Below are 26,013 nucleotides of genomic sequence, written 5' to 3'. Positions count from 1 at the left end.
GGGTTGGGCCCGAGCGCCCCCGCCGACCCCCCCGCCGACCCTTCCCCACACCCAGCCTCCGCAGGTCCTCCCGAAACACTGTCCAGAGCAATAGCCTCCCCACGTCACAAACGGGGAAACTGAGGTTTGAACGCCCAGAGGAAGGCGGAGCTTAGCCTTGATCCCCCTCGGAGAGTAGACGGCCGCCCGTGATTCCCGCCCTCAGAGAATCCTCCGGTTTGACCCTATTAGGGACTGAAGGGTTGAACCCCTTCCCGACTACTGTGAAAAGGGACCGGCCTTTGCCAATGAGGCCAAACTGACAGGAGAATTAACCACTCATCTGTCCTCCTTCTCCGGGGGTGGAGCTTAGCCAGTAATTTCGGCCCTTCATTGGTCCGGGCGATTCCGGCAGCTGCGGTTGATAGAAGGGCGTGGCTAGCCTTAGGCACGCCCCCGTCGCTCCCGCCTTGGGGGCGGGACTCTTTTCCCAGGCTAGTGGGGATTCTCTCTCCCCGGCGTGGCGAGTAGGGGGCGGAGTCAAGAGCGGAGCTGCCAGTCTTCTTCCCCGGTCCCTCCTCTGGGCCGGCGTTTCGGCCGGCGGTTCATTTCCGGTGGGGGTGCCGCGCCCAGTGAGGGCACGGAAGTGGGTCGCGCGAAGATTGCTGGGCGGTTCTTGCCGGAAGTGGAGAGCGGCTGATCGCAGTCCCGAGGTGAGGCGGATCTCTGAGGTGAGTGTGCGCGGCGGGGTAGGGACTATGGTCCCCTCCGCGGCCCACTGGCCCCTGGCGTTGTTAATGACCCTTCTGGCCTAGGCGCATGCGGTGAGCCCCCCTGAGGCGGCCGGCGCCGGGACCCTCAGGCCGACCCGGGATCCTGGGCGCGGTCTCTTGAGGTGGGGCCGCGGTGACCAACTGAGCCAGGCTCTCCTGGGGAGGCCCCTTCCGCTGGACTTCGCGGTTCTGGCCATCAGCCTCAGCGGAGGCCTGATTCCTAAGGTGCTCTGACTGAAGGGAACCTCCGAGACCTTCGAATCTTCTCTATCCCTGGTCTCGCCCCCATTGCTCGGATGGGTAAATTGATCCCCGGAGAGAGGAGGCTGGTCCAAGATCTTACAGCGAGCGACGGAAACAGTCGGAGTCTAGACCTCAGCTCCTTAGATTACCGGCCCCATATCCTTCCCCCGTTCATTTCCCAGGAACCGCTCTCTACCTTGGGGTGGTCTTCCAGTAGGTATCGTCTCGCGGGCAGTTGCAGGTTAAAGGCTACTCGCTGCGTGGAACTTTTTAAAAATGCAGCCTGTTTGGCACACCTGGGCAGTTTTTTTAAAAAGAGAGGATCGGGTTTTTGTGTTTGCAGTCAGAGAGCCTCCCCTTTCTCCTAGTCTATAGCTCTGATCCTGAAAAGCCAAGTTAACTTTGTTGAAGGTGTTGCATACTTCTGGATGTGAAACCAGTTGGCTCAGTTTCGGGCTGGTCCCGCTGCCAAGCATCGGTAGCCATAGGCGCTGTGTTTAACTTGTTTGAGCCTCATTTTTGTCATCTTTTAAGTGGAGATCTCTGCTCACCTCACAGGATTAAATTCAGTGTAACAAATTGTGTTTATTCTTTGTTAGGCACTCGGCCACATCCAGGGAAGGCAGAAACAAAACAAGGCAGACCCTGCCCTCACGGAGCTGACAGTGTTTGCCGGGAATTTAACGAATAATTATAAATGTGATGAGTGTTAGGAAAGAGGAACAGGGTGCTTTGGCAGTATGTAATGAGGGGCTCAGGGAAATCCATTCTGCAGAAGCAGGGTTTAAGATGAGTTTCGAAGCATGAAGAGCTCAGTGAAGAGAGCATGAGAAACTTAAGGCAGAAGTTAGTATCAGAACTGTCAGTTGAAGCTCTTTATAGGGTTCCCTGTTCAAGTGCAAACCGGAGCAGCCCAGCACATCAGTCATTCACCAGCCATTTATTGAGCCCTTGATATGTGTGAGGCACATATTAAATGAGGCATCTAGCCCTGGTGACTAAGAATAAAGTAGTTCTCATGGAGTGGAGGGGGAGGCAGACAAGTAAATCAGGGGTGGCTTACAGTGTCATAGTGTGTGAGCACAGGGCTCTTGAGAGGAGGAATACCTGAGCCAGCTTTCCAGGCTTTAGGGAGGAAGTGGGCGGCTAAGTCCTGCAGGATTTGTTTAGCCGTATGGTGAATCTGGAAAAGGGATTTCCAGCCAAAGGGTCCAGTGCAAGGACATGGAATCTGGACATGTGAAAGACCATGACTGGAATTCCAGTAATGCTCAGAGAAGTGGAGGAAGTGGGTGGGGGTGGTTCCCATATGAAGGCCCTTGTAAACTATGCTAAGGAATTTGGAGCTTACCCTGAAAGCTGTGGGGAGGCTTTGCAGGCTCTTATGTAGGAAAATGATGTGGTCAGATTGATGTTTTAGTTCAGCCTGTCAAGGGGGAAGGAACATAATGAGGAAGTAGACCAGTGTTTGGAAGCTTGAACATGGCTTGAACCATGAAGACAATGAGAATGGGAAGGAGAGGAGGGATCAAATTTGAGCAATATTAAAAAGATGGAATCCATAGAGTTGAAGGCCGATTGTTTATGGAAATGAAAAGATAGCAGTAGCCTAGGATGATTGTCTGGTTTTCTGGTTTAGGGAACTGGGTAGCACCATTCACCAATATAGGTACTGTGAGAGGAGGGTCAAGTTGGAGAGGTGCCATGGAAAGAAAATGAATTTTGGACATATTTAGTTTGAGGTGTTTGCAGCACATCTAAGCAAAGGTGTCTAATGAGGTATCTCAACTAGAAGAAAGAGCAAGACAAAGGTGTGGAGGCAGGAGAGGGTTTATATTGTTCAGGGAAGTACTGGAGCCTGGGGTTTGTAGGAGCAGATAAGACCAGAAAAAAAGGTAGGTGCTGCCAGGTTGTGAAGGGCTTTTGATGCCTTGTATGAATGCGTTTGGATTTATTCTGTGGTTGGCATTTTGCTGATTGTTTGACTTGCTGCTGTCCAGTATAAAGAAATTTCTGTTGGAATTTCCCCCCCTTTTTCTTCCCCAGAAATACTTCATCAATGAGATGGACATAATTTATGTTTCAGCGGAGTTTAAATAAAATGGTAACTGTGAAAGTACTTTGTCAAGTACAACCTGTCATGCAAACCAAAAGTGGTGGTATTGTTAAGATTCAGTGAGTGTATTTTTGCCTTGAGGAGGTTAGCTGTTTAGTTTGTAAAATGTTTTGTTTCCAACCTGAAGGATGAACTTTTTTTTCACCCCTTTTCTTGCTTATATATACCTTTGTTTAGTTGCAGTTATTTTTTTAACTAGGGACTGAGCCTTTAAAAAGTGACTTCCTCCTTTCAGTTTTCTGTGAAGTATGGTGAGTCAAAGATTCATTTTACTTAAACAAGCAAATGCAGTGTCAGTGAAAGTTGAACCCTCTGGTTTGAAATTTAATCCTGAGATTTGAAATCTGAGGATCCTCAAGCTATATCTTAGCCAGTCCTGGTGATTATTCCTTTGACTTGTCCTCATCAGTTTCTTTCTTCACTTTCTACTAAACTGGCTTTCATATCTATACTTCAGCTTCTCTTACCATAACCAGACTACTCTTTTTTTTTTTTGGCGGTACGCGGGCCTCTCACTGTTGTGGCCTCTCCCGTTGCGGAGCACAGGCTCCGGAAGCGCAGGCTCGGCGGCCATGGCCCACGGGCCCAGCCGATCCGCGGCATGTGGGATCTTCCTGGACCGGGCACGAACCAATGTCCCCTGCATCGGCAGGCGGACTCTCAACCACTGCGCCACCAGGGAAGCCCCAGACTACTCTTTTAAAAAGAACCATTTTCATCTTAACCCTTCACTGGCTTCATTTTCCCAAAGAATCAAGTCTAAACTCTGTTGTCCAATTTACAGAGTTCTCCACAGTCAGACCCTCATCTTAGTTTTCATTGGGTGGTACAGAGTGACATTCTAATTTAGAAAGTCCTAAACTATTACATCAGCATTTTATTTGTACCTCTTGCACTACCTTTTGCTCATTATTACATTAGAACAGGGTTTCTCAACCTCAGCATAACTGACATTTTGGGCCAGGTGATTCTTCATTTCATGGGGTTGTCCTGTGCATTGTAGGATTTCAGCAGTATCCCTGGCCTCTACCCATTAGATGCCAGGGGCACTCCCTCAACTGTGACAACCAAAAATGTTTTCAGACATTGCCAAATGTCTCCTGGAGGACAAAATTGCCCCGATTGAGAACAATGCATGAGAAAGTATCATAGCTCTGATTGTGCAGTGTCTTATCGCTCCAACTCAGTTCTCTGAGGGGAGGCTCCATGGCCGTGGTTAGCCCAGTGTATGGCACATGATAAACGCTGGGTACCTTGCAAGGAATAAATCATGGGTTTCATTGAGGCATCAAGAATTCTTGTTCATTCAAGGAATTTCTGGGTGGGCCTTGAAGAACTTACCTTTTTGTGTTTTTTTCCCTCAGAGGATGTGATCTTAATAGAGAAAGGCCATTGTTTAGGCACTCACTAGAAATGAGGTTGGTGTTAGTTGACAGTGCAAGTCAGCAGATTTATATTTCCCCTATACTGGGGCTATATAAATTCCTGTTTTCTTTGCCTGCATTTAGACAGCTTGGTTTAGTGGATAGGGATTATCTTTTATTTTACATTGGATGTAGTTTATGATGTTGTTACTCAAGATTTATTTTGACTGATAAAATTGTTATACAGTTGACCCTTGAACAACATGGATTTGAACTGTGCAGGTCCACTTGTACGGGCAGATATGGAGGGCTGGCTGTAAAGTTATTGGAGGATTTCCCACTGCACTGAGGGCCAGTGCCCGCCCGTATCCCCATGTTGTTCAAGGGTCGACTGTAGTTTCATCAACCTTAAATTAATGCAGCTCTAGCATTCACCATGAAACTATTTGTTCTTGATATACCATCATGTAAACCTAATAAAAACCATCAACTCTAAAAATACTCCCCAGCTACAGTGCAGCTTTGTTTGCCTTGTATTACCAGACCTGTTGTATCAAATTTTTCTATTCTACTGGAAAGTAGTTATAGTTGAAATGTTTAATGGAAGAAGTGAGCTTGCTTTTTTGTTTTGTTTTTTATTTTTTTTCCCTCCAGAGGTCATTAAAATTCCTACACGTAAGTTAATTATAGACTTGCAGTTGCAGATCTTTTTGTATCTCTAGCTGTAGCTGAATCATGGTTAGGGACAAATGGCATCCTTGAATCTATCTTTATGCATGAGAATGGGAAATGCTGTTCTGTTTACAGCAACTACCAGTTGAAATCAACCAATGCAGTTTTTCCTTACACAATATAAAATATGCCTGCTGAATGCTTTTATGGTGTTAGTCTTCGTAATATTCCTTGAATGTGAGAGAGAGGGGAGCCCTTGACCACACAAAGTTATCTATTTGCCCCAGAGCATTGAAACAGCTAGTTCTCAAGTCTGACTTCAGCTTGTACACTATTACTAGCTTTACTCACTCCTGGAATTTTAGATGGAGGACCATGTTTAATGGTCAGGAGACAAGTGCTGATATTGGGTAGAATTCTTTCCCTCTGCAGGAGACAGGCCTTTCTTTCTGTTTTAATCTAAACCTCAGGTGGCAGTGACTCAGGCACTAAATGTCATTGGTTTCATCAGAGAAACCAAATGCTTGGGGAAGAACAGTGGCTCCTGATTTGGGTTAGATTTAGATGGCATCTTACTGGGGCAAAGTGGTGTCTGTTCTTTGGTTTCTGGGTTAAATCAGCCAACTTGTAAGTATCCTATTAGCATGTGTAGGTTTTGCTCTGTAGCATGTTAGAGTCTAGTGATGAGAATTTCTATATTGTTAGGAGCAGAACTAACTAATGCCTTATAGTTTAGTGGTAGCTTAGGAGAGATATCCAAGTGGAGCTGTTTTGTTTTGTTGTCTTCTATTATAAAGAAATTATATTACTATGTTAAAAAAATTTTGGAAAACGGGGAAATTGTCTAAAACTCCATCACTCGAATGTGACAAATACTGTAAATTTTGTGTTCTTTTTCAGGTCTTTTTCCACAGTGCATTTAGCTCTTCCCCTGTAATTAGAAGTCTAAGCTAACACAGCATTAAACATCTTCGTGCCTATCAGTTTTCCCGTTAGTATTATTTTCTTAGGATAACATCTAGGGAACAGAATTACAAAGCAAAGGCCAACAGAAGCATTTTGAAGCAGATCAGTTGGGCTACCATAGCATACAGGGTGACTTGTGTAGTTGCTTTCTTTTCGATTTTACTTAAGGGTATGACTTAGAGGAACAACTACCTGACAAAGTAGAAAACATTTTAAGCATAGCAACTTCTTATGAGTCGAAATTCATTCCACTGCCTTAATTGCCTGGTGAGAAGAGGCAAGAACTGCAGGAGTAACCTGGTTCCATTTACTTCTGAATGACAGGCAGAAGGAATTGGGTTGCTTGAATTGTTAGAATGATGAGAATATGAAGCAGCTTTGGCAGGAATCACTGACCATTTCTGATTTTGCTTGGTTTCAGACCACAAAAGAAATTGCTGGAGAATCAAGCTCCTGGTTTCTTTTCGCTCTGCATGATATCCCTCCAAAAGCCTATGCAGTCTCATGACTTTATGATGTTTCCTTGCTGATGACTTTGTAAACATTGATCTCTAGCCTTGATTCTTCCCCAAGCTCATTTCTAACTATTTACTGGACATTCCCACTTGGAAGCTTCATCTTCTGTTCAAACTGTGTATACAAAACTGACCTCATCTTCTTGCCTTAGCTAGAATGTGCCAGAAACCTGTTTTTTCCTATAGTGTCATCATTCTCTTACTCCCCTGGATTTGCAACTCTGGAGTCATCTTTGACTCCCTTCTCTGAATGCTACTGTCACTCAGTAGTTAGTACCACACAGTTAATACTTGTTCTGTGTTTAATGCTTAGTTGTTTTGTGTGACCTCCAAGGGCAGAACCAAGATCAGTGGGTGGAAGTTGCAGGGAGACTGGTTTTGCCTCCATATAAGGAAGAACTTTTAAATACTTTGAGCTATGTGAATGGAATGGGCTGCCTCCAGAAGTCTTGGGTTCTCCACACTGAAGGTGTTTGAATAGAGGCTACCTGACTAATTGCTGAGAATGTTGAAAGGTCTGTTCTGTCATCAGATGGTGCTTTCTAGACTCCCTCCTCATCCTGAGAGCCAATGATTCAGTGGAAGGTAGCTTTGTTGCTCCTGCTAGACTCCCTCAGGGTAGAGAAACTATTTTACTGTTAATTCAGGTGCTGGTCACTTAGCAGCCTAAAAGTGATTATTATTTTCCTTTGCGATAGCAAAAATATTTTTTACAGTACCACTTTTTTTTTTTTTTTTTTTTTTTTTTGTGGTACGTGGGCCTCTCACCGTTGTGGCCTCTCCCTCTGCGGAGCACAGGCTCCGGACGCGCAGGCTCAGCGGCCATGGCTCACGGGCCCAGCCGCTCCACGGCATGTGGGATCTTCCCGGACCAGGGTACAAACCCGCGTCCCCTGCATTGGCAGGCAGACTCTCAACCACTGCGCCACCAGGGAAGCCCTACAGTACCACTTTTTTGTTTTGCAGCTAGTTGAACAGCTTTCAACCTAATATCTTCCCTTTTTTTCCTCCAAAACCCATGCTATCAGACAGTACTTGTAAAAATTTTGCTTTCGTCATATTATTCCTTCTCTCAAAACCCTTGAATGGCTTCACATTTATCACAACATCAAATTCAAATACTGCCCAGGTTTCAGTGCCCTCCATAACCTAGCCCAGCTTGCTTATTTCCCGTGAGACTATGTGGGCTCACCTTCTCACACTTTCTGTACATAGCCTTCTTGGTCTCTCTTTGCTTTTGATTGCTCTGGAATGTCTTCCCTTTTTTCTTTTACTTTTTCTGTCAAAATGCCCCACTTCCCTCCTGAAACCTCCTGAGACTACCTTTAGTCCTCATTGATTTCTTCTCCAAGCATGTAGTCATTTATACTATATAATTCAGGACCATACAACATTCTGCAAAGAAAAAGCTCCACTGTATTAGCTGGTAACTTTAACTTTTCCCAATCCAAATGAAATTAGTTAATCTCTAACAGAACTTTAAAAAATATAGTCTTCAGTATTTAGTCCATTGGTATTTCATTTGCGTTGCCCTTCCCAATAAGAATGAAAGCTTCTAGAGGGCAGAGACCGCGGGTCTTCTGTTTCTTCAGTAGCTGTCACAATGCTAAGGACTTTCGTGTTATGAGTGTCTTCTGTGTGCCAGGTTGTTCTAGGTGCTGCAGATTTTGGGGGTGGGGGCAGCTGGGGGAGCGGGGTGGGGAGAATGGATAAATTGCCATGTTTCTGGAGCCTGTATTCTATTACATGGTATGCAGCAATAACATTTTACATTTGAACTGCATTTTAAGGCTCCCGAAGTAACTACTCATCTATAAAACCAACTCCTTTGATCCTTACATCTCTGTGTGCTAAGTGAGGGTCCATTAAATGACTATCCTAAACTTACACAGTTAATACGTGGCAGAATTGGGACTTAAACCTTGGTCTCCTGAATCCAAGTTTTATTTAGACTTGGGTAATTAGGACTGCCTCTCCTTCTGAAGCTTTTATGATGAATGCATAAATAGTTGGGAATCTGCACCTTCATTTACGGAGGCTTACATATAGTTCTTGGCTACTGTCAGTCAGAAATGGCAGGGAGCAAGATTAGGCAGAGCTATAGTTTTCTGCTCTGGCAATTCTGTATTCTTGGGAAAAACCTTATTTTAAATATTTGCTTTCCAAACATGTGTCGTCTACTGAATGTGAAAAAATATTGGCCTCCATAGAGGAAACTGAGAGCAGTGGAATTGAAAGCTGCTAATAATGTGCCTAAAGACACCATAAAGAGACCTTGAACCCACAGTGCTGTGCTTAGCAAACAGCTGGGGCTGCATGCTGTGATGAACCGGTTAGTCACTTAATTGCTTAAAAGAGCCTCAGAAAATTTGTGCTCAAGGTTAGGTTCTCTCCCACCGGTTGTTTGATACCTAGCAGGCTTTTTAACTTCTGTCAGTTTCTTCATTCTAAAGATGGGGATCAGTATCTTTATAATATATGTCACAGAATTATTTTAAGTCTCAAAAGAAGCAGCAGTTTGATGATATAAAGCACGTACAACTCTAGGGAGTTCTGTTTTTAATTAATATTATATCATCTAATAAACAAGGTTATCTGCCTTATGGCACTTGGTTTGAAGATCTCGATATCAATTTAATTTCTGCCCAAGAAGGCAGCGTTTATTTGAAAGATGGGAATGTTTGCTAGAGCCTACAAACAGGCAAAAAAAAATGTTTTTTTTTTAAAGAAAGGAACCCCCCCCCACACACACACACTTCTCCCCAGATTTGACACAGAGAGGAGATAACCAGACTTGCGTTGAGGGGAGAAGGGGGTAAAGGCACTTATGTGTTTATTTTTCCCAAGGACCTTTATTAACCTATTGTATTTATAGTGCCTACCATGTTTATAGTACTGGAATTACAAAGGCAAGACATGGTCTCTTCTGTAGGGTGACTGATTGCCTGTTGACTATTAAATGATTTTAAACCAGTATGTTAAAGTGTGGTAGAGATAAGTACACAATGATATGTGGGAGCACATATTGGAAATGCTTCTTGGGGAGGTCATACCTTGGCTGAGACTGAATGGACAGTAGGAATTCTGGAGAGGGGGCAGATTGAGAAGGGAAAACATACCAAACTGGAAAAGCTTCCTAGAGGAGGTGACACCTTAGCTGAATCTGAAAAAGGCAGTAGGAGTTATGAGAAAAGGAACAGGTTGGGAAGGGAAAGCAGCCAAGCAGAGTGGATAGCACTGTAAAGGCTCAAAAGTGAGAGAAAGCATAACTCTTTCTGGAAAATGCAGGTAGTTCTGGGTTGCTGTAGAATGTTGAGGAAAGGTGTGGCAGGAGATAAAACTGGCAGAGTAGTAGGAAATAAAGCAGGGCCAGTTTATGGAAACCCTTGCTTGGACTTTACTCTGAATCACTGTGGTAATAAGGAGAATGGATAAAGAGGGTTTGTAACTGGAATTAGAGGAGACTAGTGAGGAGGTTATTGCAGTAATCTAGGCAAAGTCATGATGACCGAATTTTTATCAATCAGGATGAAGACAGGGGCATCTATTTATGATATGCAAGATAGAGCCTATGGATTTTGATGACTGATGAGATTAGTAAGGAGGTCATTTAGTTAATGTTTATGGAATCCTAACCATTTTTCAGGACTGAGCGAGCCAGTCACTTCCACATGTATTTCCTCATTTATTCTCACTATAGCCCTTTGGATTTTATATTGTTGTTGTCCCTGTTTTACAAATAAGGAAGCTGAGGTTGAGAAAGTTTGGTAACACTGAGACACAGAGCCAGTGAGTACCACTATTCAAACTCCCAGTCTCTCTGACTTCTTTAAAGAACAACACTCTTTTTTTTTTTTTTTTTTTTTTTTTTCTGCGGTACGCGGGCCTCTCACTGTTGTGGCCTCTCCCGTTGCAGAGCACAGGCTCCGGACACGCAGGCCCAGCAGCCGTGGCTCACGGGCCCAGCCGCTCTGCGGCATGTGGGATCCCCCCAGTCCGGGGCACGAACCGTGTCCCCCGCATCGGCAGGCGGACTCTCAACCACTGCGCCACCAGGGAAGCCCCAAGAACAACAATCTTAACCACTATACTGTACTGCTTAACAGTTTCCAGGTTACTATCTTGATTGCTGGTAGTGCTGGATTACTGAGACAGTGAGTCTGGGGGAGCAGTGCTAGGGAAAATGATGAGTTCTGTTTTGGACATTTCAGATGTCCTTTGGAACATCCAGGTAGAGATGTCTAGGTGGAATTCTGAATCCCAGAAGGATGGCCTGAGCTGGATACACTGCTCTGGGAGTTGTTAGTCTATAGGTGGTTGTGGTGGTATCACTCAGCAAGTGGACTGGATAGTAACGCGATAATGGTAGTTGACAGCTTTGGAGTGGACATGACCACCTAAAGAACGAATATGCATACATAAAGAATAAGACAAGGTGTGTCTTTTGGTCCTTCAATTCTAGACACTCTTTCCCATAACATCTCAAATTTAACTCCACCCCCACCAAAAACAAAAAACTAGGAACTCTTCTCCTATATTTGATTTGTGGTGGAATGAGATTAGCTATAATGATAGCTGTTTTGTCTTTTCTCATTCTGCTTAAGTTAAACAGCAGAACCATAGCTTGTTTAGCATTGAAAGCTTAAAGTACAAGTAAAAGATGGAAAAGAAGGAACCAAAATCCATGAAGCTGTATTATTAAGCTTTTCAGATTGGTAAGTATTCACGAACCCTGGCAGCCTTTAGAGATGCTTGTACTGTGTTATCATGTTCACACTGGCCGGAACTTATAGTATCCATTATGTCCGAAGGAACATGTTTTATAACAGAATGGGTGGTATTTATTAATGCAAGGTAGCTTGGGAGTTTATTGCAGTCACTGCCTTTTCCCCTGGGATTTACAGAGTGTGGTGGATTATATGTGTCTGTCCCTGGATAGTATCCAGAATGAACAGGGCAGCAGTTTGGATATTTGGGTGATTGTGCCATAACATAAGGGAGAGTATATTGGATACTTCTAGTCTGCTCCATAGTCTGTTCCATTTTGAGTAGAGTACAGATTTGGAGGCTTCTGCTACCTCTTCAGGCCGGCGAATGGAAAGGTTTATTTGGTTCGCATTCTTATTTTTTTCCTTGATTCTTTTTTAAACAACATTCTCTGGCAAATCACCGGGCTCTGAGAGATCAGAGCCTGTACACAGAAAAGAATGGACAGGGATGATATTGTCTTCCTTAGTTTATCTTTTGAGTTGCTTCTCTCTTCCACAGGGAAGACAATGTGTGTTGAATGAGATATTCTGTCATGTAGCTGTCTTTGAGGGAATTATAATTGCTATGGTCATTTTAGGTGGCTTCAAGGGAGTTGAGTTCATTCGGCTTCAGTTGCCTGAATAAATTAACGCTTTGAAATGACATCTCTCCAAGTCAAGTCTTTGATTGTGATTACACTGACTGATTTTTATGAGATCACCTATAATCTAAAGCACTTTATGTCGATGTATATTGATAACATTAACACTCATTTATGTATATTTGTGGGTAACTTTCAGAACCCTTGTTTCTGGAGTTCTGGGATACTATACTTCAGGTTCATTAACTTCTAAAATATTTATTGAACACCTTCTACCTGCCAGGTAGTGGTCTAGATGGTAGAGGATAAACTTGTTTAGGAAACAAACCAGAGAAGGTCCCTTCTCTTTTGGAGCTTACTTTCTTTAGGATATTAGACATTGAATGAGGCTAGTTCAGATAAGTTGGTACTTGTGAAAGATCTGTAACAAGCTCTCTGGGTGTGTCTGTTCTCCTTCCCTGATGCATATCCAGATCCTACCCACCTTCATTTGAAGCCGGCTCAATTGGAAGCTTTGCCATAATAGCCTTATCTGATCCTTCCAGCTGATATATTCTTCCCCTCTCTGAAATCCTGTGTTATTCTCTCTGCAACTTATGTCACCTTAATTTTTTTTTTCTATTTGTTTTACAGTCGTTAGTGCACATGTAAAGTCTTCTCTATTAGACTGTAAGTTATTGGGGGCAGGATAAATACCCTATTCATCTTGGTTTTGGGCATTCCATATGTAGGCAGCAGGATGTTGTAGGAAAAAACACAAAACTTAGAGCCATAAGGCTTGAATTTGAGGACTGGCTTCCCTACCAGCTAACTGTGAGACTATAGGCAAGTCATTTAACTTCACTGAAATTGTTTCCTATCTCTGAGAGTATAGTAATTATCTTTCCATTCCTAAATAGTTGTTGAGAGGCTTAAACTGAGATAATATATGAGACTGTACTTTGTAAATTCTAAATTCTTACACAAATATTTATTTGGTGATATCCAGTAAGTATTTGAATGAGTAAGCATTTGCTTTCAGTTAACACTGTTTCCTGGGTAGTTCTTTTGCTTAATGAAGTCTCTATGATTTCGCAAATATGCTAGACTATCTTCCATCTTATTTTACTGTAAAATGATTCTGTTCCTCAGAATTGGCATCCTCTTCACTCCCAGGGTATTCTTTTTTTCTTTTCTCCCTAGGTTCTATGTAATATTAAAACAACAAATGACATTTGATCTGTTTCAGCAGGTGCTACATTATGGCTGACATGCAAAATCTGGTAGAAAGGTTGGAGAGAGCAGTGGGCCGCCTGGAGGCAGTCTCCCAGGCCTCTGACATGCACTGTGGGTATGCAGACAGTGCTGCAAAAGGTAAGCAGCATACAAGCCAGCAGAATACCTTGAGTGGTGAATACTTGGTGTCCTGGCCGGAAATTCTTCTGTCGCAGTATATTCCTTCCTTTGGAGCTAACTCCCTAAAACGTTTAATCTAGAAAGTTCATTGCCTATAATTCGTTATTGCTGTGAACGGATAAGGGAGGAAGTGACTTGTGCAGGGAGGCCTGTGGTTAAGTTATTTTAACACGAGAACTTCCTGCTTGTGTGATATTTCCTGTTCTTTCTTTAGCAAAATGACTCTAGTATAAGTCAAATGACAAGTGATATTAAATTTCCTCTCTCCAGACAATTGGCAAATTGGCCATTTTGCACATGCCCAATTGAGTCAGAATGTTAGAGCTAAAAGGAACCTTGAGGGGGATCATTTTGTTTATTTTCATTCTATTGGTAAAGAAAATAAAGCTCAGCAAGAAAACGGGACTTAGCCAGGGTCGCACAAGAAGTTAATGGTGGTTCTGGAGCTAGAACACAGGCTCCTGACTCATGCTCCAGCCTTCTGTTTACTGTGTTACCTTGCCTCTCTGCTTTCATATGGAAGTGCCTTTAACAAATCCTCTTTCTGATGTGTGACCAATTCTTCGTGGTGTGTCTGTCTTCAGCAGGAACGACTCCATATGTGCAAGCATTTGACTCACTCTTGGCCGGTCCTGTGGCAGAGTACCTCAAGATCAGTAAAGAGATTGGGGGAGATGTGCAGAAGCATGTAAGGAGGTTTGGCCCCTTTTTCCCTCTTTTAAGGACTGGTGGCTTTCTTCAGATCCTACTCATTCTTGGTTGAAGAGCCCCTTGAGAGGCTCCTGGCTCCTTCTCTTCTACCTGCACTGAGGAACTCAGTCCACACACTGGAACATTTCCTCAGGTTTTTCCAGGCTCCCTGCTTTTATCACATATTCCGCATGGGCTTCTTTTCTACAGATAGTTTGCTTCGTGCATAAAATGTGGCTTGGTTCATCTTTGTAGTGAGAACATGCTACCAGTCTGATCCCAGTGTGTTATATAACCAAGCCTGGGGTGGCTTATTCAAAGGAGTCATCATCATGACTTAGCATTTATAAAACTAAGCATGGTACTTATGCTAAAGCTATGCTAATGTGAGTTATTTTCATACTTAGCCCACAGTACGAATGTGAAGTAGGCAATGACAGGTGCCTCTCCACCAACCTCCCTTCATGTGCTGCTACCCACGTTGTCACCCCCGCCCCTACTCTGTCTCTCTCTCTGAGACCCAGAATCCTCCTGCTAGTCTCTAAGTGATCCTTTGTCAGCAAGAACCATGTTTAGGATCTTCCTGACCCGTCAGCAAAACTGGTTGCTTGATCTTCGGAAGAGCTATTTGGAGCCTCTTATATACCATCTGTTGGCAATGGTGTTAACTCTAGAGGGTGGGACTGGGACTTAGATAGGAGTGTGGGGCTTGCATTTTTACTTTATACAGTAGGTCACATTTGAAAAGGTTTTAAAACGTATCACTTTTATATATATTTTTTTACTTTTATATTTTAAAAATACAAATCCAGAAAAAATATATGACTTGAATTTGAATTTTTGTATTTGTAGTGCTTATAGCCTCATGTTTCTTAAACGCTTGGTCATGACCCTCAGTAAGAAATACATATTTGTGGGACTTCCCTGGTGGTCCAGTGGTTAAGACACTGCACTTCCACTGCAGGGGGCATGAGTTCGATCCCTGGTTGGGGAACTAAGATCCCGCATGCCGCACAGCGCAGCCAAAAAAAAGAAAGAAAAAGAAAAAAAAGAAATGCATATATGTAGCTAAGATATAAGTTTCACATTATGCTACTTGTGTTGCACTTTTTTTTTTGGAAATAATTTCCAGTTGATGTATTGCACTCATTGTTCTATTCTCCTTCACTTAATAAAGTGCAGGTTATGGGGTCACAAAGTTGATTTAATTACCTGTGATAGGTCACGGTCCAACATTTGAAAAATAGCTTTAACACAAAGGAGTAAATACCTTGAGAATTTGAGGCATAAATTTAGGTTTTTGCTTTAACTCTTACCTCTAGTTCTTGAGAACAGATTTGGGAGGGCGGGGGAGGTGATGAGAGGTAAGAGGGATTTTCAGTGCACTTCATATCGCACTGCATGTTCAGTTGCTGACTTGACTTCATCGAAAGCTAGCCCCAATTATCTTCATTTCCAACTCTGGATTATATCCCTGATTAGTTCCAGCAGGAATAATGATATATTAGTCTGCCATCAGTCCCAAGAATCAGGAGTACTTGAAGAAATCAACATGAAGTGCCTGGGTTACTACCAGAGTACATGCAAGTGGAGGTTTCAGGTTATTCTTACCAGGACCTCTCCAGTTGTAAAGTGTCATTGATAGCTGATTCTTCTCCTTTCCTCTCCTTTTCAGGCGGAGATGGTCCACACGGGTCTGAAGTTGGAGCGAGCGCTCTTGGTTACAGCCTCTCAATGCCAGCAGCCAGCAGGCGTAAGTTCATTACTAGTTGGTTTGATGCACAGGACAGGTTGAGAGCTTTCTGCTAAGCTATCACAACATGCTAAGATAGACCTACTAGGCTCATGTATGTTCACACCAAGTCCCAGAGGGAGAGTCAGATTTTAAGCACCACTGTGGGAATGTGCCATTGAGTATATATTTATTGGGCTCTAATGGCTTTTTTTCTATCACTTTACTTAGGACTGTAGTTATCCCTGGGACTTTGCTGCTTCTCTCAATAGACATTCTTAGCCCAAATTCATCATATTGTCCCTTATGCCCTTTGGGACCCAGAGAGTGGTTCTCTTGCTCCACTATGGGTGGGCTTAGTAAGGCTGCTGGGGAGATCCTAAAACTCCTAAAGCACTGCTTCTCCCCTCACCCTTCAGTGGTTAGGCATCTCTCTTTAACTTTATTCCTACCTCAAGATTTTATGCTGCCACAAGTATGAAAATAAATTAGAGAAAATTTAGATTTTTCTCAGAGCCAAACATTTTAGTTTTGTTTCATTTCTTCTTTTTGCATTTGGCTTTCCTAGGCAGAAGGCTAATAAAATAAGTCTTCCTACTAATGCTGTATTAAAACCTGTGAACCCTTGGCATGCCTAAATAATGTAAAAATAGCGTAAGATAATGTTAAATATGTTAGACTCTAATTTTTAATCTGTCTCGAATAGTTAAAGCATTTTGTCTAAACCTTTTTTCCAAGCCCACACTTTCCACAACAAATCAGGCAGCTGAGACATTATTATCTTTCCCTTGCTTTAGATCGAGGATTGGCAGACTGTAGTCTACAGGCCAAATCTGGCCTGACACCTATTTTAAATGAAGTTTTTTTTGGAACACAGCCATGTCCATTCTTTTAAGTATTGTCTGTTGCTGCTTTGTGCACTACAACGGCAGAGTTGAAAAATAGCAACAGAGACCGTATGGCCTGCAAAGCCAGAAATATTTACAGTCTGGCTCTTTACAGAAAGTTTGCCGACTCCTGCTTTAGACTGTTCTCATGCTAAGATCTGAGAAATGAGATGTTCAGGAAACCAAGCTTCGGATGAAAACACAGAAACACAAGATTCATCCATTTTGCTAAGCTGTCTGCTCAAGTGCCAAGCCCTCTAATTGCATTTGATTCAACAGATCTCTTCTCAGCAGCTGCTATATGGCTAGCAGCGTGTTGAGGGCTATACGGATTATAAAAGAGGGCTAAGACAAAGCCCTTGTCTTTGAAGAATCAATGACAAAGAAAATCATGTTTACATGGGTCCATTAATAAATTGTGCTGGTGTGTGATAAGGTGCCAGAATTGGTTATGCTGACGATAGATGCTGTAGGAGGCCGGTGTGGTTGGTGGAGTGCTGTCCCTCATGACGCAGAGGAGCACACGGACAGATGGAAAGAGAGGAGCCCAGAAATGAACTAGTGTCTGCTGTTAGTGGGACAGAAAAGAGGCAAGTGGCAGAAATGGTAGAATTTTGTGGTACAGCTGGAGTATGGGTCCTGATCATGAAGAACCACAAAATCCAGCCTGGGTAGTTAGAGCTGTCTAAGGAGAGTGAGATGATGAGCAGTATTGTAGCCGTGTGAATCTTTGCAAGATAAATACAGAGTTTATTTGCATGCTGTTGTAGTTCGTGAAGAATTCTTGCCTTGAGGATCAGAGTTGAGCAACATAAAGGCTTCTGTAAAAATACACTAACCTCAGTCTTTTCTTGCATCTTTTTCAAGAATAAGCTTTCCGATTTGTTGGCACCCATCTCCGAGCAGATCCAAGAAGTGATAACCTTTCGGGAGAAGAACAGAGGCAGCAAGTTGTTCAATCACCTGTCAGGTGTCAGCGAAAGTATCCAGGCCCTGGGCTGGGTGGCTATGGTGAGCGGCACAGCTTCCATGGGAGGGAAGGGACAGATTGAAAGAGGCAAGGTGATATGGCTGGAGAGGCCCCAAGTCACTGACAGCTTCTCTTTTTCTAGGCTCCCAAGCCTGGTCCCTATGTGAAGGAAATGAATGATGCTGCCATGTTTTATACAAACCGAGTCCTCAAGGAGTACAAAGATGTGTAAGTCCAGCCTGTCCTCAAGGGGTAAAGGACAAACCCAGCTGGTTACTTGCTGGAGTAGTGCTTTGTGTTAAGTTAAGACTGCCTTTGGCTGCTGTGTTGGTTCTCTTATCTCAGGGCTGCTTTTTGGAAAGTTTGATAGATATTGGCTCATAGAAGCTGTATTTGCAAGCAGGAAGTGTTTCTGTTTCCTCTTCTGCTTTTTCTCCAGGGTTTGTAGAGGACTTTTTTTTTTTTTTGCGGTACGCGGGCCTCTCGCTGTTGTGGCCTCTCCCATTGAGGAGCACAGGCTCCGGATGCACAGGCCCAGCGGCCATGGCTCACGGGCCCAGCCACTGCGCAGCATGTGGGATCTTCCCAGACTGGGGCACGAACCCATGTCCCCTGCATCGGCAGGCGGACTCTCAACCACTGCGCCACCAGGGAAGCCCTGTAGAGGACTTTCGAGTCTTCTCATCCTTACCCTTCCAGGTTTAGGGGGTAAAATGGTCTAATGCCCTTTTATTTGCCTGTGTGGTCAAGATTTTGTTCCTTTGTTGAAAACTTCTAACTGGCCCAGTTGCAAAAGATTCAGTAAGATTTACTAGAAAATTACCCTGACTATTCACGTGGTCAGGTAAAGTGAGATGAAGGCTGCCTGACCACTGCAGGTATTGCACAAGGGGAGTCATTGTACGTCCAACCACACGTGGCCACCAGTGTCTACTTCTCCATTGCTGGTTTTGAGCTGGAATGACTGCAGGCAGGTATTACTTAGCTGCATAAATCTCCAAACCCTTCCTTTCTTCCGTCCATCATCAGTTATCCAACATCTGTGAAGGAATAAGCCTTCATGTGGGTGAAAAATGTCCCAGAACACCAGGCTGCTCCTTGATCCTTCCAGTAACCTGGGATTAAGCATCACAATGTTTTCATTATACTCCACCATATACTCTGCAATTTACAGTTGAGGAAATTAGGCTTTATGCTAAACAATCATAAACTCTTCCAGCTAATAATGTATAAGAAGAGAGGAGGACTTCCCTGGTGGCGCAGTGGTTAAGAATCCACCTGCCAATGCAGGGGACACAGGTTTGATCCCTGGTTGGGGAAGATCCCACATGCTGCAGAGCAGCTAAGCCCATGCGCCACAACTACTGAGCCTTTGCTCTAGAGCCCACGAGCCACAACTGCTGAGCCTGTGTGCCACAACTACTGAAGCCCACGGGCCTAGAGCTGGCAGTCTGCAACAAGAGAAGCCACCGCAATGAGAAGCCCACGCACCGCAACGAAGAGTAGCCTCCCACTCGCCACTACTAGAGATAGCCCACGTGCAGCAATGAAGACCCAAACGCAGCCAAAAAAATTTTTTTAACTTTTTTTTTAAATTAGAGAGAGAGAGGAGACTTGAACTATAGTGCAGTGCTGTTTCTATAATTTAATACTGACTATTTCCTCCTAACAGAAGTTTTTATTTTTAATTTCTTAGGAGGAGGGCATACTTTTGACATAAGGCTTATGCTATAAGGCACTTGAGTTTCTTGGAGTCCTAGAGATCCACAGTGATGCTCGAGAGACCTCTCTACCATGGCTTCATGCACAGAATGTTTGCTTTTATCAGTTTTGTATATTAGGTTCTGCCTAAGGTCTACTTTGAAATAGTGGTTTTGCTACTTTTAAAAAATGTTTGAGGAATACTGCTGTAAGAGATAGAAAGATATAATCTGGAGTCCCTATCCATATGGACTTTGGTCTAATTAGGGTAAGAGAATAGGTTCAAAAAAAGAAGGAAAGCTCAGTTACGCCGTTGATCAGAGCCTAAAAAACGCCACAGGCAAGAGGATGTGAGTTCACAGATAGGAGGGGATCTGGAATCACTATTGTAATGTACCCTGACTGCCTGTGATGAGTTCTTCTTTAATTCTCCCAGGGATAAGAAGCATGTGGACTGGGTCAAAGCTTACTTGAGTATATGGACAGAGCTGCAGGCTTACATTAAGGAGTTCCATGCCACTGGCCTGGCCTGGAGCAAAACGGTGAGTGCTCCTCCCCTCCCTTCATCGCTCCAGGAAACCTCCAGGATCTGCAGGTTTCTTAGACTTTAGCACTACCAAGGTCTAAGAAGGAATGTTAGTCTTCACAGTGGAGGGTAGAAAGAAAAAGGAGAGAAGGAAAGGGGAAAAAGAGTAAAGAAAGCAAGGGTCAGAGAAGGAATAGTCAGTTCTATTCAGCGTCAGTAAACATGGGTCAGGGACAATGATTGGGCTGGAAGGAGAGATAGATGAATGAGTTACACTGTGCCAACCCTCAAGAAGCTTAAAAATACAGATACGAAACCCCACTTCAAATCACCAAGCTAAGTGCTATAATAAAGGTACACACTACAGAGTATGAAGAAGAGAAGAATGATTCTCACTGGGAGAGACTGTACTTTGAAGAGGTATACTCAGACTTTTCCGGTATAGGACAGAAGTGGGAGAAATGGGAATACTAGTAAACAGCAAAGCTTAAACAAAGTAAATGCAGAGTAAGTGTAGAGATTGGTCATCTGGCTTCAATAAGGAGAGAGAGTCACATATTTAGGAGGAAAGGCTGGAAAGGAAGGTAGTTGAGACCTTTAGACTTTATAATAGGTGATAAGTAACTATCAGAGGTATTTGAGCAAGAGAGTGATAATGATCCTATTTGTCCTTAAGAGAGTCTTAGCATATAGGTTAGGGGTAAGGGCTTATGCTCAGACTATGGAAGTGCTCATGGCGCTAGGGGCTGGTACAAAAAAGAATGAGATATAACCAAGGTAATAAACTGATTTAATGAGATCGAGGGGGTTGGAAGACTCAAAGAAGATTGAATGGTCAAGCTTGGTTGATAATATCTCTCACTGAAATAGAGACATGGGTGTGATGGTGAAATCAGTCTTGGACTTTGTGAGTCTGAGGCACCAGTGACACACTAAGTAAGTATTTAGAACTATAGGTTCAGAGCTGGAAAAATGTGAAGGTTGAAAAATGGAGTTGAGTTGGATCCTTGGGAAAGGGTGAGAAGGAATAAAGCCAAGTTGGGTGTGGGTAGGGAGCATTAATCATTGCATCAAGGGCCACAGTGGGTACCCCATGTATCTTGGACACATGCAGGGCCCTACTGGGGATGGTACAGAGGGGAAGAGACGCTGACTGTGTTACCTGCACTTACTGTTCCAGGGGCCTGTGGCAAAAGAACTGAGTGGATTGCCATCGGGACCCTCTGCTGGATCGGGTCCTCCTCCCCCCCCACCAGGCCCACCTCCCCCTCCAGCCCCCACCAGTTCAGGCTCAGATGAGTCTGCTTCACGCTCAGCACTGTTTGCACAGATTAATCAGGGGGAGAGCATCACACATGGTAAGTGAATGCTTTGGCAAGAAGAGTTGGTGAATAAGTTGTTTTGGCAAGAACTTACCAACTAGAGACCTGACAGTCCGTAAACCAGAACCGTGGTTTATATATGGGAGATTCATTTGGGGTGTCACCTTCCTTCAGGTTGCCTAAAGGGATAGCAGAGCTGGCTCAAATGGAAATTGACAATAGCTCATTATAGTTGGGGGAATCTCTCTCCCCAGAGGAAAGTGATTTAATATTAGGGGGCATATACAGAGTAACTACCCTGTGGTGCCAAGACGTGGTGCTGGCAGTTTTCCCTAGAGGTTTTTCCCAGTTACCGTGTGGTCTCTTCAGGAGGTCATCTTGGAGGGGGTGGTTCACGTCCTTAGAGGGTGTATGTTAGGCATATGGAAAATTTGCGTAAGAATGACCTGATGTTGGTGTAGAGAAAGTAGACACCCTTATACACAGTAGGTGGAAGTCTAAATTATACAGCAGTCTCCTAGGAATCTACCTATAAAAACACTGAAAGAACAACTTTTATACATTGTTGTTCACAGTAACTAAAAATGGTGTAACAACCTGTATATCCCACTGTAAGAGAAATGGTTAACTGTGGTATGTTCCTCCTGACGCAATACTATGCAGCCATTAAATCTTTTTCTGCAGTGAACCATGCAGTGTTTAGGAGTGGTGGAGCTGAAACGCCAGTATTGGTTATATAGATTGGGCCGTGTCCACAAGCAAGGCACGTGTCAGCCTGTTGAGGGTGATTATCGAATGTTTTTCCTTAAAAAAAAGATACTTTTATTTATTTATTAAATATATTTATTTACTTATTTTTGGCTGTGTTGAGTCTTCGTTGCTGCACTCAGGCTTTCTCTAGTTGGGGCGAGTGGGGGCTACTCTTCGTTGCGGTGCACAGGCTTCTCATTGTGGTGGCTTCTCTTGTTGCGGAGCACGGGCTCTAGACGCGTGGGCTTCAGTAGTTGTGGCATGTGGGCGCAGTAGTTGTGGCTCACGGGCTCTAGAGTGCAGACTCAGTAGTTGTGGCGCATGGGCTTAGTTGCTCCGCGGCATGTGGGATCTTCCTGGATCAGGGCTCGAAACCATGTCCCCTGCATTGGCAGGCAGATTCTTAACCACTGCGCCACCAGGGAAGCCCCCAAAAAAGATATTGTTAGAAACTATAGGTTAACTTGAGAAAATTTTTATTGTGTTAATTGGTTAAACCAAATTTCTTAACAGTGTGCATGCTTATATCTAAATAAAAAACAACTATGAATAGAAAAATTATTGGAAGGGGAGTTGCAAATGCTAACACTGATTGGAGGTCGTAGGTTAGCTGTGAGGGTTCTTTTCCTTTTACCAAATTTTCTTTATTATCACATACTACTTTTTCTTCCTCTGTTGCTTTAAAAACTACGTACGTATTTTGTGAGTATATACTGATACTTAGTATGTCTTTCTAGATCTTTTTACATACCCATCCCCCCATACACACACATTCCACTTTTTTTTTTTTTTAAGTGGAACTTTATAATTTAATCTTGGGGTAGAAGAAAAATTATAAAAGTGCTTCTCCAAAGCTGTGTGTGAGAGAACATCTCAAAGGCTCTGGTTTGGGGCTTTGAATTTTTTCTTAAGGATCAGTTTAACTTCTGATAGCAGAAGTTGGTTATTGCCTCAGCCCAAAGCCCTGGTATGAAGGACAGGAACAAGGCAGCTGTTGTTCTTACAGCCCTGAAACATGTATCTGATGACTTGAAGACTCACAAGAACCCTGCCTTGAAGGCTCAGAGTGCTCCAGTACGAAGTGGCCCCAAACCATTCTCTGCATCTAAACCAGGAGTCAGTCCTTCCCCCAAACCAGTCACAAAGAAGGAGCCAGCTCTACTTGAACTGGAGGGCAAGAAGTGGAGAGTGGTGAGTTAAAAATGCCAGGACTGGGGGAACAAGGAGTGGGGACAAAGCGATTAAACGGAGCACAGCCAAATGAGTACAGGGTTCTGGCTTAGATTGCAAGAATGAAAGTTTGGCATAGTCTGTGTTTTGGGGTGGCATGTGCTTAATGATGAGATTCCTAAAAGGGGTATCTCTTTAACAGGAAAATCAGGAGAATGTTTCCAACCTGGTGATAGATGACACAGAGCTGAAACAGGTGGCTTACATATTCAAGTGTGTCAACTCAACATTGCAAATCAAGGGCAAAATTAACTCCATTACAGTAGGTGAGTTCTTGTTGTTGACCTAGGCAGGCTCTGTCCTAGAGCTTGAGAGGGCTGGAACCATACCTACCCTATTTCTAGAGATTCTTAAATTCTTAATTCTTAAATCGAGTACTTTCCTTTAAAGTTATACTGTTGACCCGCTCCCTTTCTTCTCCTAGATAACTGTAAGAAACTCGGTCTGGTGTTCGATGACGTGGTGGGCATTGTGGAGATAATCAATAGTAGGGATGTCAAAGTTCAGGTAACTTGATACTTGGCTCCTTCCTTTAGTCCCTGAGGAATTAATTGAAAGAGACACAGCCGACCCACAGATGTTGCTATGGTGGGAATCTGACTCTACAGAGTCTGTAAGCTGAGCTGCTTTGGACGTGGCAGGAAGAGTTGGCCCTTATCACGAGCTCTTTCCAGTACCCATTCTCACCCGCCCCTAGTATCCAGTATCTTGTACACCTGTGAGTTTTTCATGTAATCCCGTGAAACAGTGAAAGCTTTTCCCACAGCTAACTTGTTCTGCTGGCTGCTGGGACTCAGTGCTCTTGGTTTCCCCTGCAGGTAATGGGTAAAGTGCCAACCATTTCCATCAACAAAACAGATGGCTGCCACGTTTACCTGAGCAAGAATTCACTGGATTGTGAGATAGTCAGTGCCAAATCTTCTGAGATGAATGTCCTCATTCCTACAGAAGGCGATGACTTCGTAAGTTCCTTGATCTCTTTAGTAGTATGGTCTGAAATCAGAAGGGACTGAAGACTTGCGTTGGAGGAGAAGTCTTCCAACGCAGCTGATGGACACTCTGCACCAAGTGGGTGCAGCCCAGCAGTGCACACCTCAGGCACAGACACATGAGGTAGTCCCACGAAGTAGACCCCCAAAGGAGGGTGGTTTCTGCCTTTCTTAGGCAGAGCAGATGCTCAGGGTAGTCAAAAAGGAATGGGATTGAATCACAGCACCCTATTGAGCTGGTGCCGTGAAGCCATACACATTCCCATCTACGCCTCGTAGGTTTAACAGTCTGCAAGGTCACTGATCAGTGAACAGTAAGAAACAGACTCAAACCTACATCTGTCTAGCTTTGGAGCCTTTGTTCTCGTTCCTACACTGCGCTGCTGCTTCACTGTCAGCGGTGGGGGAGGTGGTCTAGAAGATGTGGCGCTGCTAGTGCTGCCAGTTCCACGGCCTTGCTTTCTCAGGTGGATTCAGTTTCTCTCTCATTACATCCTACTTGCTCTCAGAGTTTAGTGCGAGCAAGCATTGGGAGAAAGTTAAGATTTAATTAACCCCAGGGTATTGCCTAGCTTGGGTTTAAACCTGTTGTTTCTTTATCTGCAGAATGAGTTCCCAGTCCCTGAGCAGTTCAAGACCGTATGGAATGGGCGGAAGTTGGTCACCACAGTGACAGAAATTGCTGGATAAGCGAAGTGCCACTGGGTTCTTTGCCCTCTCCCTCACACCGTGGGACAAATCTGTATCAAGACGGTTCTTTTTTAGATTTCCTCTACCTTTCTGCTCTTAAACTGCTTCTCTGCTTTGAGAAGCACAGCTACCTGCCTTCACTGAAATATACCTCAGGCTGAGATTTGGGGTGGGATAGCAGGTCTTTGATCTTCTGCAGGAAGGTGCAGCTTTTCCGTATCAGCTCAACCATACAGCCAGTCCATTTTTCAGGAACTGCACATCAGGACAGGTGTGTTTTAGCTTTCAGCCTTTGGGGTTATTTGACCAACAAATAGTCTTCGGGGAAGGATAAAGCAGTCCCCAGGAATTAACAGATCACAATGTTCACACAAGTTAATCTTTTTCTAACAATGAGCGTGAAGGTAGCAGAAGCCGGTGTGATCCTAGTTGGTTCTCCTAACTTAAACTAATTTTCACTATTGACAAGTGAGGCAAGGGTTTGCACGGGACCAAAGGCTGAAGCTTGGCCATCTAGCATTCCAAGCAAAATGATTTCCTGTAAGCATTCCTTTTCTTCTGCATTCCGTCCTGCATCTGCCCGAACCTGAGATAGTAGGTTGTCCTGTGTTAGCTGCTGTGGTGGTGCCCTGCACCCAGGCCAGCTAAAGGAGTCTTGGACCCTTCCTCTCTCTGGGGCCCCTGCCCAGCACCTTCCTACAGAGATGACTTAAAAAGAGAGAAAAAAAAAGGAAAACCACACCATTCCCAGGAATCTGGCTTCCCTTCCTCCTTCCATGCTGGGTGTCCATCATCCGTCTTCATTGCTTCCTTGCCCTGTCATGCTCAACAGCTTTTGGCTTCTGTCTGGGCACCTGAACAGAGGACTAAAATCTCCATTGCAGGCTGGTTTTAGGTCTTGTGTAAAAGTCTTGCACAGCATTGCTAATGTAAATTTCAGTTTTTCCTCTAGGACAAACACTTTACCAAAATATGCAACTTCTTTTGGTGGGAAGAGAGATTGTCCTGTGATTTCTACCCATTTCCTGAGGCCTGCGGAAATGAACCTTTATGTACTTAAAGTTATACAGAAAATAGAATAAAATTAATACCAAACTTGCTTAGTATTTATGTATGATATTTGCTGTACAGAGATGTAAGGACTTCGAAAAGA

At 43.8% G+C, this 26,013-nt stretch overlaps 1 protein-coding gene across 5 annotated transcripts; it reads left to right on the top strand.

Moving 5' to 3' along the window:
- Positions 1-651: 651 nt before the first annotated feature.
- On the top strand, positions 652-25,950 carry CAP1 (cyclase associated actin cytoskeleton regulatory protein 1). 5 transcript variants are annotated; one of them, XM_082833162.1, is made up of 13 exons: positions 652-710; positions 13,210-13,331; positions 13,961-14,061; positions 15,739-15,816; positions 17,550-17,693; positions 17,795-17,880; positions 19,790-19,895; positions 21,060-21,237; positions 22,958-23,142; positions 23,324-23,447; positions 23,606-23,688; positions 24,000-24,143; positions 24,777-25,950. In XM_082833162.1, the coding sequence occupies exons 2-13, from the start codon at positions 13,220-13,222 to the stop codon at positions 24,858-24,860; spliced, it is 1,425 nt and encodes a 474-aa protein (XP_082689288.1). In that variant the 5' UTR covers positions 652-710; positions 13,210-13,219; the 3' UTR covers positions 24,861-25,950. The 5 variants fall into 5 exon arrangements, with proteins under 5 accessions (XP_082689288.1, XP_082689285.1, XP_082689289.1 ...); XM_082833159.1 differs by having other exon boundaries at positions 13,958-14,061; XM_082833163.1 differs by having other exon boundaries at positions 660-692.
- Positions 25,951-26,013: the final 63 nt, after the last annotated feature.

Source organism: Leucopleurus acutus (assembly GCF_964270905.1).
Source record: "Leucopleurus acutus genome assembly, chromosome: 2".
In the NCBI taxonomy this organism is placed as follows: domain Eukaryota; kingdom Metazoa; phylum Chordata; class Mammalia; order Artiodactyla; family Delphinidae; genus Leucopleurus; species Leucopleurus acutus.
Note: the sequence above shows the minus strand (reverse complement) of the source record. Positions and strands in the feature narration are given on the sequence as shown.